Source organism: Callorhinchus milii, unplaced genomic scaffold, assembly GCF_018977255.1.
Source record: "Callorhinchus milii isolate IMCB2004 unplaced genomic scaffold, IMCB_Cmil_1.0 Scaffold19, whole genome shotgun sequence".
Classification (NCBI taxonomy): Eukaryota; Metazoa; Chordata; class Chondrichthyes; order Chimaeriformes; family Callorhinchidae; genus Callorhinchus; species Callorhinchus milii.
Window position 1 is genome coordinate 4,202,071 of NW_024704760.1, and position 14,821 is coordinate 4,216,891.

At 42.6% G+C, this 14,821-nt stretch overlaps 1 protein-coding gene across 1 annotated transcript in view; it reads left to right on the forward strand.

The window, feature by feature from the left end:
• Window positions 1-513: 513 nt before the first annotated feature.
• LOC103179148 (semaphorin-3D) overlaps window positions 514-14,821 on the forward strand; it is a 30,172-nt gene continuing 15,864 nt past the window's right edge. The window contains exons 1-5 of the mRNA XM_007894279.2: window positions 514-734; window positions 8,840-9,000; window positions 11,402-11,461; window positions 13,024-13,143; window positions 13,754-13,847. Of these exons, the coding sequence (XP_007892470.1) occupies window positions 575-734; window positions 8,840-9,000; window positions 11,402-11,461; window positions 13,024-13,143; window positions 13,754-13,847 (595 nt within the window). The 5' untranslated portion in view covers window positions 514-574. The remainder of the gene's footprint in view (window positions 735-8,839; window positions 9,001-11,401; window positions 11,462-13,023; window positions 13,144-13,753; window positions 13,848-14,821) is intronic.

Genomic DNA, 14,821 nt, shown 5'->3' on the forward strand with positions numbered 1-14,821 from the left:
TAAGTGTTAGCCCGTGAGTCCATTTCATGTTAAAATGGAAGATCGCACGGATTTGAGGTTAAAGAAATCTTCAGTCAGAATTAAGAGGTTGATTCTTTTTAAAAACTGTGGAAAACTGGTTTCCAAATTACGACCGAATTTAAGGCGGATGTCCACAATTTGTTGCGGTCTTACATTTTAAGACAAAATGGGCTGACAAGCTGGGACTGGATAAACAATCCTCGCATTTCATCCTTACAGATGGTATTGCAGTCCTCTGAATGCAGTTAATAGATCTAACTATCTTTCAGAAAGCTTTCCTCTGAGACTATTCCTTGCTGTTCTGCACATGTTAGCATCAGTAATTTCAAAGGAAGGCAGGTCTCTCTCCACTTAACCACTCCTATTTGCCTGTTCCTTGCAGTTTGTGTGCAAATGCACACAAGCTGATTGGCTTGGGAGTTGCACCACCCCCTGTTGTTAGTTTTAGAACTCACTAGCAGTGATTTTAATGAATTAGATTAGTATAGGGCCAGGTTTTTATACACACAGTAATTGGGCTTTCGCTGATGTGTGCGTCCTGTAGCCTTGCAACATGGTGCGTACAGTTCGAACGTGTAGAGGAACGGGCCAGAGGAGTCTGTCTTCTCCTGCACGGGTCCCTATTCTACTCTGCTGTGCTCTTTGCCTGTTCTTTGTGCCATCCAGCGGAGCGTGCAAGCAAAGCCATCCGCGCCTGAGGTTCTCCTATAAAGGTAACGCTTTCTAATAATAATAATAATAATAATAATAATTTGGTGGCTGTTTGTGGGACTTCGCTGTGCGCAACTGGCTGCCGTGTTTCGCCCACAAAATACAGTCAATCCACTTCACTGTATATTCTGTGATGGGCTTTGAGACGTCTCAACGATGTGATAGGGGGCTGTATCAAACGCAAGGAATTACTGTTATCATTATAATTATTATTTTACACGCCGGGAGAATTAGCAGGCGACCCATATATCTCGCCAGAACAGCACCAGCCTCTGGGACGCCCTCCCGACGTGAAAGGCGCTCAATAAATGGAATCTTGTTGTTGTTGTTGCTGGCTGGCACGGTGATGTGTGCGACTGCCGTGTCACCTTTTAGCAGTGTTTGATTATTGCCTTAACGCACAGCTAACCATCTTTCATCCTGCTCCTCACAAAAAAAATAAGTTGTCAGGGCCAACAGTGGACAGAAACATACTACCCACTGAAGGTTCTGAATTGTCAGCTCCACTTTGTTCCGAAAACACTCTGAAATATATCACGGCATCTGCATTTTAAAACAAAAAAAGTTCTTTGGAAATTTGGGTTCGAATCCGAGTGGAATATCGTCACGATTCCACGGCGAGGGTTGGTTTGGCAGGTGAGGATGGTGTTTCGCTGATTGAGGCTTTTGTGGTCAGACAGAAAGAGTCTCTGGTGAAACAATAGCACCAGTGTGATTGACTGCTATTATCCTGCAGCTTTGTGAAGTGGTCTCCAGTGTATCCATCAGAACATTCCTTTCAGTTTCATCTGTTGATATACCAGGGGGTGGGGAAGGATTTACTATGTTGTAATCAAAGTCACACGGCCTCTGGTTTTAACTGCGCACCCCCCCCCTCACTTTTTTCTACTTCCAAATCACAGTTTAACCGTTTTTAATGAACACAAAGTAAAGCGCTGCAAATGAGCCTCGTGATGTGACGGCAGTGAAGGGGAACCGAGGTGGTGCGTTTAACAGGGGAAAACTTTTTTGCAACTAAAGCAACAGTTTTGAGCGTTCGACCCTCCTCGGGCTCTTCTTGTTCGTGGCGTGCCTTGTGGCTCATTATCCGTCCTCGTATAAGTTGCGGCCAACACTCTCAGTCTCGCTTCTTAATTGGAAAGCAGCAGCGCAAGTTGTGCAACTTCAACACAGTCCTGGAAGCCCGTCTTCAGGCCTTTCTTTTCAATCGCACTTTTGGTCACCTTTTCTTTCTTCTTCCTTCCCCCCCCCACCCCCCCACCCAGCGCCCCCACTTTGCACAACTCCACCCAACCCTAGTCAGCTCCATGAAGAAGCTTTGAGATGCCCTTTTGACGTGAAGGGCGCTGTATTGCTGTAAAACTGTCGTGAGACCAGCGAAGCAGGATTACACAACGGTGGCAACTTGCGAGTTCACTTGTCAACTGTACCTTGTAAGCTGCCAAGCAAAATATTGCCCTCTTTGTGTTCAGGCGAGGGTTGTGATACGAGCTTAGTCCGTATGTGAGTGTCATTTAAATGAGACTGGTGCTGTTCAGCCTTAGCAGGGACAGCTGCAGAGATTGCCGTGACTTGCAAGTGTTTTTTTTCCCCCCCTTAGATGAGGATATGCGTCACGTTTCTTTTGAAGAAAACCAAGTGTGCTGTATTTTCCTCTCTCGCTCTCTCTCTCTCTCTCTCTCTGTTTGTCTGTCTGTCTTTTTCCAAACCTGGGCAATTGTGATCATTCCTTTTGTCCCTTCTTACCACAAATCACTGCCAGAAAATAGCCCTGTTGGGCACTTGTTATTCAGCGCTGAAAGCCACAGTTTGGTTCCATAGCCAGCAAACTACACTCCCCCCCAACCCCCCCCCCCCCCCAACAAACAGATGTCGCCTATAATGATTATACAGAGGAATAGCTGACTGTTCCTGAGGTTGGCGTGAGCCCACTGATTTTTCCTATAATCTGCACACTTCGAACCGTCACACACAAATGCTCGTGGCCTGTATTTCCTTGGGTAAAATTCCCAGCTTTAATTTCTTTCCATTTAAAAAAAATTAAATGAAAAGCGTCTTTGCTTTTAATTCTTTTTAATTACTTTTTTTTAACGTTTCGCCCACAAAATATACAGTTAATTCACTTTTACAGTATATTCTGTGAAGCGCTTTGAGATGTCTCAATTTTGTATCGAGGCACTATATCGAATGCAAGGATTATTATTATTGTTATTTTTATTTTTGGCCAAAAAAGAAACCTATTCCTTTTGCTTCTCAGAGTCGTCTCCGAGTCAGTATTTGGGTGCTGCAGTGACTGTGATAAATTGCATAGCAGATCAGCATTTGCTGCCTGCATGATTTCATTTCCTCCATTCAAAGCTGGCGATCTCTATATCTGTCAGGTACTAGACATTCGGCATCTGGTATTGATCTGGTTTTATAAATGTATTTTAAATGCAATGCTACCATTGACTGGCCAGGAGGAATTGTAACCTTTCTGAAGAGGAGACAGAATCAGGACCCAACTGGATAAATTGCAACCTACTCGATAGTTTACACTACAAATTAATAATAATAATCCTTGCGTTTGATATAGAACCTTATCACGTCCCAAAGCGCTTCACCGAGTGTATTATGAAGTGAATTGACTGTAGGTTTTGTGGGTGAAATGCGGCAGCCAATTGACACAGATGCGGTCTACTTTAGAAACCACAGAGGGATGGAGCTACTTTGCGATATTTTAAATTAGATGATACAATAACTCGATTCTGCTCCGCTGGCTTCAGCCAATCTATTCAACCCCGGGAGACTCTAAACTTTGCAGAGTTTCAGGACGCTCAAACCGGATGGAGGAGGTGAATGCAGAGCAACACAATTTAAGTATTGAAAGGCAGCAAATCGAGAGGGGCAGAGGTTCAGAGTTACAAAGGGCAGTTTCAGGACAGATACCAGGTAGTATTTATTTTCACAGGGTGCAGTCAACAGCTGCAAAGGGTTACCAGGAAGGGTAGCTAAGGACTGGATCCGTTTAGGAAATAGCCGCAGTGGGAAGAAGGCAGGGTGAATGTTCTGGAAGGTGGGATCAGATGGAGCGGAGGGCAAACTTCATTCCAAATCTCTTGTGATGCAAACCCTTTGAGCTACGCTGTAGCTGCGGAGTGTAGCTGAGTGTGATACAATTGTTAGTCGGTTGGCGGATCGCTTTCCCCGGGGGTAATTATTCCCTAAAAAAAACAGTAATAAATTGGACGCCCAATCCACCAATGTCCGTGGGACGCTGCTGTGCACAATCGGCTGCCGTGTTTCGCCCACAAAATATACAGTCAATTCAGTTCACAGAATATTCTGCGAAGCGCTTTGAGACGTCTCGAAGACGTGAGAAGGCGCTATTTCAAATGCGAGGATTACCGTTATATTATTATTTCAAATCATGGCAATTTGCAAAAAAAAAAGGGAGATTTTTCCTTCCCTTCGACCCCCCCCCCCCCTCCAGACACTGTATCACAATTTTCACAAAATAACAAGTATTAAAACCTCACGATCATCGCTTTGCACGTGGCAATATACTTTACATGATGTATCGGGTTTTATTCTTTTGGCGAAGGGGCTCGGGCAGTTACGTGAGAGCAAAAGTTTATGTGAACTGATTAGATACAAGAGTTGTGGGGGGGGACACAGCTGGGAAAACCATTAAAATGCTTTGGGTTTTTTTTTTCTTGTCGAGCACCACTTCTGCCTTAAGATTTGATTCAGGAAACAAACAGTTGCCAACGGGATGTCCGAATTGACTTTGCAATGTGGGTGATAATAATGTAATGCTGGCTTTAATTCAGGGTGCAAAAGCTTTGGCATTCTGACCTGCACCTTTTGAGTGGCAGCCTGGCTCAGCGCTCGCACTCTCGCCTCTGAGTCACAAGGTTGTGGGTTCAAGCCCCACGTCAGGACTTGGAATCACACAGTCGAAGGCGGCACTCCAATGCAGTGTTGTGGTGGGGGGGTGGGGGTTTGCATTGCCGGAGGTCCCTTCTGTATGTTCAGGTGATGTTAAAGATCCCATGGCCCTATTCGAAACGAGAAGGGAGTTTCTTCCTCCGAGGGTCCTGGTCAATGATCCCCTAAATAACATTGCTCACTCACTCTGTGGCTGTTGGTGGGACACTGCTGTGCGCAAGTGGCTACTGCATGTCGCCCACAAAATACAGTCAATCCACTGTACAGTATAATCCTGCAACAAAGCGCTTTGAGACGTCTCAATGACGTGATAAGGCGCTGTGTCAAACTCAAGGATTATCATTCTTATTATTTTGTTATTTCACTGTTCTAAACCATCCACATCTCGACCAGAGCCCGCTATTTATCTTTTAAAAAAGCGAATCCTTTCTTTCTTTACGTTCGTGTTAGTGCATAGACTATTCAGCAGCGGCAACCCGTTGTCCATTGTCCATCTCCTACACATCAACGCAACGAATCTCTTTCACGTATTTCACGCTGGTTCCGGAAAGCTTGTTTAAGGAGCTCGTGGGATTCATTGAAGATGGTCCAGCTGTTTTCAACTCGCATGAAAAGCTGCTTTCAGGAAACCCATCTGTTCCTCATGGCTCCTTCAACCGGGGACATGTGGAACAGATATAACAGCGCTTGGGAGTCTAGAATCAGGCACATGGGAGCACTATTCATCTTATGTCCAGTTGTTGTCGAGGCTTAACCATATAGTTCTTTGCTTTCTGGTTTTCACATAGCAGTTCTGTTAAAAGTAGGATGCGGTCGTGTTTGATCTTTAATAGCTAAGCCAGCATTGGAAACTTTCCTATTTTTTTCCCCCCACCGCCATCACGAGCAGTGTGTCAAAGTTCCCACTCTGCCCGTGGCCAGCCATAACCCGGTCTCCCCGGAGCAAGGTAGAAAATTACTGTTTGCGGAGAATTTTTTTGTTGCCATTCGACCCGAGTATCACTTAATTTCCTTTGCTGCAACTTGGCTTGCACTCAATCAGTGTCCAGGTGCTGCCTTTTAAACTCAAGTTTGCTGCACAGTCTTGAAGCCCTGCCTGCTAAAAGCAGTCAAATATTCCATTCACTGTCTGGACCAACCTACGGCAGACCCCCGATTCCCAAGCAACTCATACCCCCACCCCCTTGCGCCGATATAAATAGTGTGTGCACGATTTATTGAAACTGCTCTGAGACCGTGACTGAGAAAGGGCAATAAGGCGCAGGAGCATTCAGCACATACAGTTCGAATTAGTTTGAAACCCAGACCTTGGAATTTCATATCAGTCGCGCACAACGGAAGATTAAAATTTTCCTTTCGCGATGCAATGGATGAAAACTGAAAGATGGGGTGTGTTGGAGTTGGGGGGGAAAGGGATGATATTGCATCAAATCTATAGTGTAATATCACACCTTAAACCCTGTTATCTCTATAATTGGCGTTTTTGTATTATTTTGAGGTGACACAAATCTATCTGGAATTGACTGTGTGTGGAGTCCTGTAGTTCAGTGGTTAGAGCACTCGCTTTGCAAGCAAGACACCTGGGTTCAATTCCAGGCAGAGGGCAAAACCTTGGGCAAGTTTCCTTACTCCATACAGAGCCTAATAATAATCCCTCCATAAAACAAAACAATAATAAATTGGTCATTTTCAATCCAGGACTGTTTGTGGGACATTGCTGTGCGCAATCAGCTGCCGCGTTCGCCCACAAATATACAGTCAATTCACTTTACAGTGTGTTCTGTGAAGCGCTTTGGGACGTCCTCCCGACGTGAAAAGCGCTATATCAAATGCAAGGATTATTATTATTATGATTATTATTAAGTGTGCGTGTTGTGCGTTGGTATGTAGTGTATGTTGGTGTGCCTTATGTGTGTGTGGGTGAGTGCGTGCATGTGTTTGTGTAAAGAGAACATAACCAAACATATCTGCTCCACATTGGAACACTCTGCCATCACCCACTGCCCAGCCTCATGAGCGAAGAATGTTCACCTGGGGAAGGTATAATCTACACACATGGCACCAACTAAAAATATGAGTCACTTCCTTTAGCAGATGAGACTCGAGGGCAGAAAATTAAAGGCGGGGGGTTGGGGCGGAGAAGTTAACTATTTTCCATTAAATTGCATAATTTTCACTACCATTACTTTATGAAACATTTGCAATTGATGTAAGAAATATTTCACACCTGAAGCAATAACTAAACGACCTGGAATCCACACTGTTTTAATAGTCCCAATGTCGGATAAGCCATATGGCATCAATTGTTTAGCCAATCGCCTGTCAATTGAAGTTTTCATAATGACCTCTTAGAACAAATATTTAAACAAACATATTCATCAAGAAACTTTAGTATAATCTAGTCTCTAAGCAGCCATTATGTATATGTACATATACATATATTTTGTAACTCTCGCACCACTGTGAATGCATTTGATGAAACGGTTGCTCTTAAACAACTATACATACTCAAAGGTAGCAATTTCACCTGGATTTAGGTTACTCTTTTCACTCAGCATTTTGGAATGTCCCCAATTTAGCAAATTCTCAAATACGGTCTTAATTTTTGAGCTGGTTTGCTGTACGTTTCTTTTAAGAAACTACATTAAACCGGCTTCAAGGCAATCTTGCCGAAGCCTAAAGGCTCTGAAATGCTCAGTGCTGTAAATGGAGTAAAATCTGAACTCCGGTGAAATTTCTCCCCAGCAAACTGGACCAAACATTTGCAGGAAGCCTAAATCAGCCAAGTGAAGGGAACGAGCAGAGGAGTCGAGTGGAAGAAGATAGGAGAGATAAGGAGGTGCCTGGGCGCGGATGGATTTATAGACGACGATCTTGAAATCTTAGATAAGCTTCAACTTTCTGAGATGTGCGTGTGCATTAATTCGATGTGTGAGTCCTCCATCCACTCCACTCCACTTTATAATAATAACAGTAAATTATAGTTTGCATTGACTGTTCGTTCAAGACACTCTTCATTAGACACGAGAAACATTTTGTGAGGTGATAACGTTCCATTAGACTAGAAAGTGAGTTGGTGAAAAATCAACATTTTGTTTGATATGGTTGTTAAATAAGCTTTTAAGGAGTTATGTTTTAATGCTGAGTTTAATGAACTCCAATGATTTAGGATGAATGATGACAGCTGTTAATTTAATGGACGGATGTCAATGTCTGGCATCTGTGCGGCTCTGACACTTTCTCTCCATCACATCCTAAGGCGATGCTTCTTAATGGGAGTTTTGCAAGCTTGCTAAACAAAAGTGCGACACTAGTTATGCTTTATTTGTTTGTCCACATCTCAGATTATGCTGTAAGGGACGGGCTTGAAAGCATGTTTTGCTCTACAGAGTTCAATTCACTTAGCTCATGAAAAAAGGCACTGGAAGTTCAAGGTTAGAGACAATTTAGCCAGTGTTCCAGTGAGTTGATGGAAGGACAAACCGAGCAACAGGTTAGAAAGAAAATAAGGTGACGTTTTATTTTCAGGGTCTTGAGTTCTTGAATTTGTCCCAGTTATACAAAAATCACCCACAAAGTACAGTCACTTCACTTTACAGTAAATTCTGAGAAGCACTTTGAGACGTCCTCCTGACATGAAGGCCCTTTATGAAATCCAAGGATTATTATGATATATAACTATTATTTTCTTCCTCCCTCCACTTGATTCTGCCTCAGGCACATGATAAGCGAGAGTATTAATAATAATAATAATCATAACAATCCTTGCATTTGATATAACGCCTTATCACCTCTTCGCGATGTCTCAAAGCGCTCCACAGGATATACTGTAAAGTGGATTGACTGTATATTTTGTAGAATCGGATGGGAAATTCTGTTTAGCCTCATTGTTGGAGTCATTTTTAACCTACCTGCCGCAAAATTCCACGGACCGGGTGTCTGACACGTGCGGAAACCCATCACCACGCTTAAGAGTATCCAAACCAATCTCAGAAGTCCGTGCCTCCCACAGCAAGCTGTGAGTGAATAGGATTCGAGCAGCACATTGGCAGTAAACAGGTTAACTTTAGTGGCTGAAATCACTGTGAGTGTGGACTCGGACTCCATGTTCAACATCTGTAGGAAGTGAGCAGGACATCGTTAATCTATGACGCTGTTTGGTTATTGCTGTTGACAGACCTGCTGATGAACCGGAGCTGTAACCCATTCCAGGGCTCATCAGAGAGCACGAGCTTCCAGTCCCTGATACTTGACGAGGAACGCAGGAAGCTAATGATCGGGGGAAGAGATTGGATTTACCTTTTAAACCTGGAAAACGTGAACAAAAATCCGGAAAAGGTATTGTGTCATTATTGGGTCGGAAATAACCTCACTGGATAAATGTGTTTAATGCAATGATTATCACGTTTAAGAGGTTCTGAAACGCCACTAATTTTGAATCTTAATATAATTCGTAGAAATACAAATATATACTAATTCATCAAGACTCATGTTACTGCTACTTTACTTCCAACTTGTCAGATTTAATATTAATGTTCTTGAAGAATTTCAGACTCCAAACAACTGCACTGATTCACAGAACAACAGCGACAATTACAATTTGTATTGTACGTTTGTATAAACAATTCTTGCGATTGATATAGCGCCTTATCACATCGTCGAAAAGACTCAAAGCGCTTCACAGGATTTACTGTAATGTATAGTGACTGTGTATTTTGTAGGTTTATACAGCAGCCAATTTGTGTACAGCAAAGTCCCACAAACAGCTGTGAAGTGAATGACCAATTTCATCTGGGGGATTGTTGGCCAGACATGAGGAGAAAGTCCCTCCTCTTTTCGTCTAGTGCCATGGGATCTTTAACATCCACCAGAAGAGACAGGTTTCATGTGCTTACTGAAGGATGGCACCTTTGGCAATACAACCTTTCCCCCATGCACTGCACTGGAATGTCAGCCTGGACTATGGGCTCAAAGCCCCTGACTTTCGAAGCTACTGACTGAGCCAGACCGACACTTAGCTTCCAACACTAATTAAAATTGGTCATATCATCAGCATCCTTTAAAGTTGATGTTTCCCACTTACTGAGACCGCACAGCAATAGCTGCGGAGAGATTTATGGCAGCTTTCTGTCATCCGATCACAGTGTTACACCTCTTGCTGTCGCTTTCCGTTACAGTGAAATTAAGATGTTTCCCTGGATTTTGAACCTCATTCTTTGGCTGAAGGGGAGGAGAGATCGGCATGAAGAGAGAGAGAGAGAACGAGAGAGAGAGATTCTTCGTTTACACTTCACAAAGATACTATGTAGTGACTGTGTATTTGTATGCAAACACAGTGGTCAATATGCACACAGCGATGTCATCCCACAAACAGTCAGGACAAAGCCCCACATCTATTTCTGAAGGAATCCTGATAAGCAAACTCGCAAATTAGACTCCAGTGGCTAGATTTTCAGGGACAAAACACCTTTCACAAAATAGAACTATTTTGATCAATTAGAACGTTCAGCGAAGAGATGTCCAGAGTAGAGACAAACCTCCAAACCCATGTTGAAAGCAATGGGGGTTCATGTCTTAACAGAAAATCAGGGTTAGCTTCTTTCTGGTGATGTTTTTCCAGGGGTGGCGTGGGGAGAGGGGCGAAAATGCGACGTTTTCATAACAATTTCAATCTGATAATGATCAAACGTGGCAGTTTTGCCTCATCGGAACGGCTCAGTTAAACATTGCAACACTCCCCCCCCCCCCCAGTTCCCCCTGCTCTTTCCCCTGAAATAGATTCCACAGGGGTTTGTTTCTAATTGTTGTTGCTAGCTCTAAGCACTAACCTTTCGGCTGAACTTGCGGATTGCTGCGGATTGCTTATGGAAAGCGAATGCCACAAATTCCCAAACTAAGCGCTCCACCTGCTCAGCCGTGTCTTCAGTCGAACTATTTCAGCCTTTCAGAAACACTGGTATTAAGAAGACTAAGCAAGGCTCGCCAATGCCACCCATGTTGGATGTTGTCCGGTCAGACAGTTGTATCACTGGTAGCAACCGTATTAATCCTTTAACTGCAATCCTCAGAACAGCCTGTTTAACCGTGAGGTCTGCGTCACTGCAGTAGCGAGCAGCCCTTATTTTGCAATAAAATCCATTTACATGTAGTAAAATCCATTTTTTTTTTACATAAAGTACGCTGTTCAGACTTTTATTTTAAACAGACTCTTGTGAACAAAATCCACGTTGAATTCACCTGGCGCCAACCCTTGTGAACGTTTTGCACGCAGGTAAAAGGGGAATCGGTGGAAGTTAACTTAAAGCAGGCAAGCTCAATAACGAAGAACTCTTGACATAACCCCTTAACGCATTATCAATGCTTCACAAAATTTTAGGTAAAGTGTAGTGACTGTGTTTTTGGAGGCGAACGCCGCAGCCAATTGTGCACACTGCCATGTCCCAGGAAAAAGCTATAATGTGAACGACCAATTGTACGTGTAGCTTGAACTCACAACTTTCTGACTCAGAGGCAAGAGCAATTGAGGTAGAGCAGCTATCATGTACAATGCGGCTTCCAACAGGGAGGGAAAGATTGTGGTCAGCTTGTGTTTATTCTGTATTGATGGCTTGACCTTCTTGTATAGTAGGCCAAGTCCGTTCATATTTACGGAAAAAAAAATGTAAGACACTTGAAAGTAATTGAAGTAAGTTTTTTTAAAAAAATGATTGGAGCTTAACACAAATTTTTCTTTCTTTAGATTTACTGGCCTGCAGCGAAGGAACGAGTGGAACTGTGTAAACAGACTGGCAAAAAGGAAGTAAGAAGCAATTTGCCTTTATTTTTAATATCACGGCTTATTTACATTATCTTGTTGGAAAAATGTGCAATGAATCATGACCACAAATACTTTTAAGGTTTAATAAGTAGAGTTTGTAACAACAACAACAACAAAATTACATTTATAGAGCGCCTTTCACGTCGGGAGGACGTGACATTAAGAACATTTAATGTACAAAATATTAAGAACATGTAACTTTAACTGTTTATCTTCCAACGATTACAATGGGGCGAGAAGGAAGGGTTAAAAAACGGAAGGATTTTGCAAAGTATTTAATGCAATAGTCCAATGCAATATGAAACCAACTTATTTGATCCCATTGTAAAAAAACAATTGTATTAAGAGGTGAATTCAACATTGATTTAACACAGTAAATCTACTTACACCTCAACAAAAGATTATTTGGGTAGAATTTCCAACTGGGTCTGGATTAACTGTACTCTATTAATGCAGCAATTCAGAAGTCTTCAATGCAGTGTTTAAATCTGAAGCCAATTTTGATGTGAACTAAAAGTTAAGACCGAATTCAAAGATTTGCTGAATTCTGCACACGTTGCAATGCTACGATAAGCAAAGTAAAGCTCGACCCAGGTGGAATCTCCACCAATTATTTATTGAAGGTTTTCTCCTGCTGATAATAATAATAATTGTTACATTTGGTATAGCACCTTTCACTTCGGGAGGATGTCCCAAAGGGCTTCACAGGATATAACGCAAAGCGCAGGGATTGTGTAATCTGTGGACAAATGGTACCTTCTAGTAGAAGAGTTCTGCTTCCCACCGCCTACAAAAAAGATTACGTTTCCACATCACACTCCTGGGTGCAAGCCAAATTGGCTCATGTACATTTCCCAGGGAAACGTCAGCATTGTTCATTGGGCTATTCACCAAAATGTATAGGGTAAGGTGGGGACTCTTAACTGGCATCAATCCTCTGGTCAATCCATTTTATGAACTGGCGGTGAGGAGAAATTCACACGCTGAAAATGTGGCCTTGTTCAAAAAAAAAAGACTTTATAGGGCTTTGAATTCCAAGTTTTAAAAGGCTGTTGTGCAGTGGTTTACCCAAGTCATTGATCTGAGAAAATATTCTAATTGAACTTAAGAGAACTCGTAAAAAAAACTGACTTTGTAATTAAGGTTGTACTTCAGAAATTGCCAAATTCTGGACTCTCTAAAACACTGCACAATTAGAGTAAATCTGCCCTTAAATGGAAATTAATAGTAATCCTTGCGTTTAATATAATAGCAATAACAATAGTGAGCAACACATCGTTGAAATGTCTCAAAGAGCCACACAGGGTTTTATACTGTGTATTTTTGAGGGCAAATGGGGAGGCAATTTGCGCACAGGGACATCCCTCAAAGAGCCATGAAGTAAATGAGCGATTTTATTCGATGGATTCCTTTAACTGTGAGGTCCTCACCACTGCAAATTAAACGTGTACAAACAATGTTTTTCCCGAATTGATGAAAGAAAGTCTTGTGGTTAATTCCGGAGAGAGCAAACGTGTCTTTGGTGTTTTTTTTTTAACCACCAGGCAGAGTGTGCGAATTTCATCCGAGTGATACACAATTTCAACAAAACACACGTTTACGTATGTGGGACTGGAGCATTCCACCCTGTGTGTGGGTTCATTGACCTGGGACTCCCTACAGAGGTAAAGTAATTTCATTAAAAAAAATCCTTGCATTTGATATAACGCTTTATCACGTCATTAAGATGTCTCAAGGCGCTTCGCAGAATATACTTAATAATTTAACCATGATTAGTATTAATACTTAATAACATAATTGTTATTAATACTTTCTTGTCGTTATTAATACTTAATAACAATAACATTTGTTATTAATGCTTAATAGCTTGACATTCAGTAAAGGTAACGTACAAACACCGGTCACTCCTGTTGTCAAACCTCGTTGCAAGAAACTCAAAATTGCATTAAAAAAAATTGCTGCACTGTAGACTCCAACGTGTAATAAAATCCGACAAAAATTCTTTTGTCCGTAGTGGATTATGAACTGTCAGATGGTTGTATACTTCCTCCCAATTGGGGACATTGAGTGTTCCCACATCGTTTAACGCTGGAAAAGGGAATAAACTGTGCAAGCTGCAGCTAAGCGTTTGCGTTGATTCTTTGAACCCTCTTCAGCATTCAATAAATTGGGATGTTTATGCCTGTGTTTAAAAGGAGCAGCTGTAAGTGACATCGAACGGACTGACAGTTCCTCAAAGATCTTAGATAAGCTTTTGAATTTCTTCGCTGACAGGTGCTTTCATGGAAGTTTGACAATAAAGCTCTGGATTCGGGAAAATTGAAGTGCCCGTTTGATCCTAATCAACCTTTCGCATCAGCACTAATAGGTAAGGCAATGCTGAGAATGTGAGGTATTCAAGGGGTTGAATGGATTCCTGCATTTGATAGGGACTAAAACGTCACACAAGGTAGTGAACCGGAGACCCAAGGCACTGCCGATGACGGGCCAGTCAGTCTGGCTCACGAATACAGTGCAGGGGAGGATTTTGTCTCACTTTTGAGTAAGCGCTCTGGGACGCTACCCTGCGTGAAGGGCGCTATATAAATGCAAGTTGTTGTTGTTGTTGAATAATCTAGGACTGGGAAATGTGAATCTCGCATGGTGGAAGGCTGGGCTCCATCGCTTCATATCAACAAGTATTTTAAAGAAACTTGGTTGAACTGGGAGTCCGCTCCTGTTGTAAGATAACACAGGAATCAGTGGGGTGTTAGCTCCTGATTTTGTGTCTGGGGTTGGGGAGTAGAGGCACGCTGGAGCCTAGCGGCTCGCTCTCCACAGAAAGTGAGAGAACGGGCAACAACAACAACAACAACACATTACATTCATACAGCGCCTTTCAGGTCAGGAGGATGTCCCAAGGCGCTGGGAACATTGCAACCATTGAGAAAAGCACCTTGTTTTCTTCCATCTCCCCGCAACCACCCACAAACACCCGTGAGAGGGGCAGCTTTGGTGCGATGCGTGACACAGGGAAGGCAAGCGGTTCAGAGGAAGAAGAGAGGTGAAAAACAAAACCAATAAAAGCCCCACTTTTGATTCCTCCCTGCGCAGTGACAGCTCTGGGTTCTCCGTGCACATGTTGCGAGACATCTGCTTGCACTTCTGTACGTTACGTTCTTAATCTCTGGCTCAAGGTAACATTTAGCCATCTGCAGAGATGTTTACCAGTATGGTCTAAACTCTACATTAGACCAGGAAGTTCCACTGTGGAGTACTGAGGAATTCATTATACCATCACCATGAGGTCACGACCACACATGGCTCCGTTTAGTGTTAAATGATTACCCGCTGTCTATCATA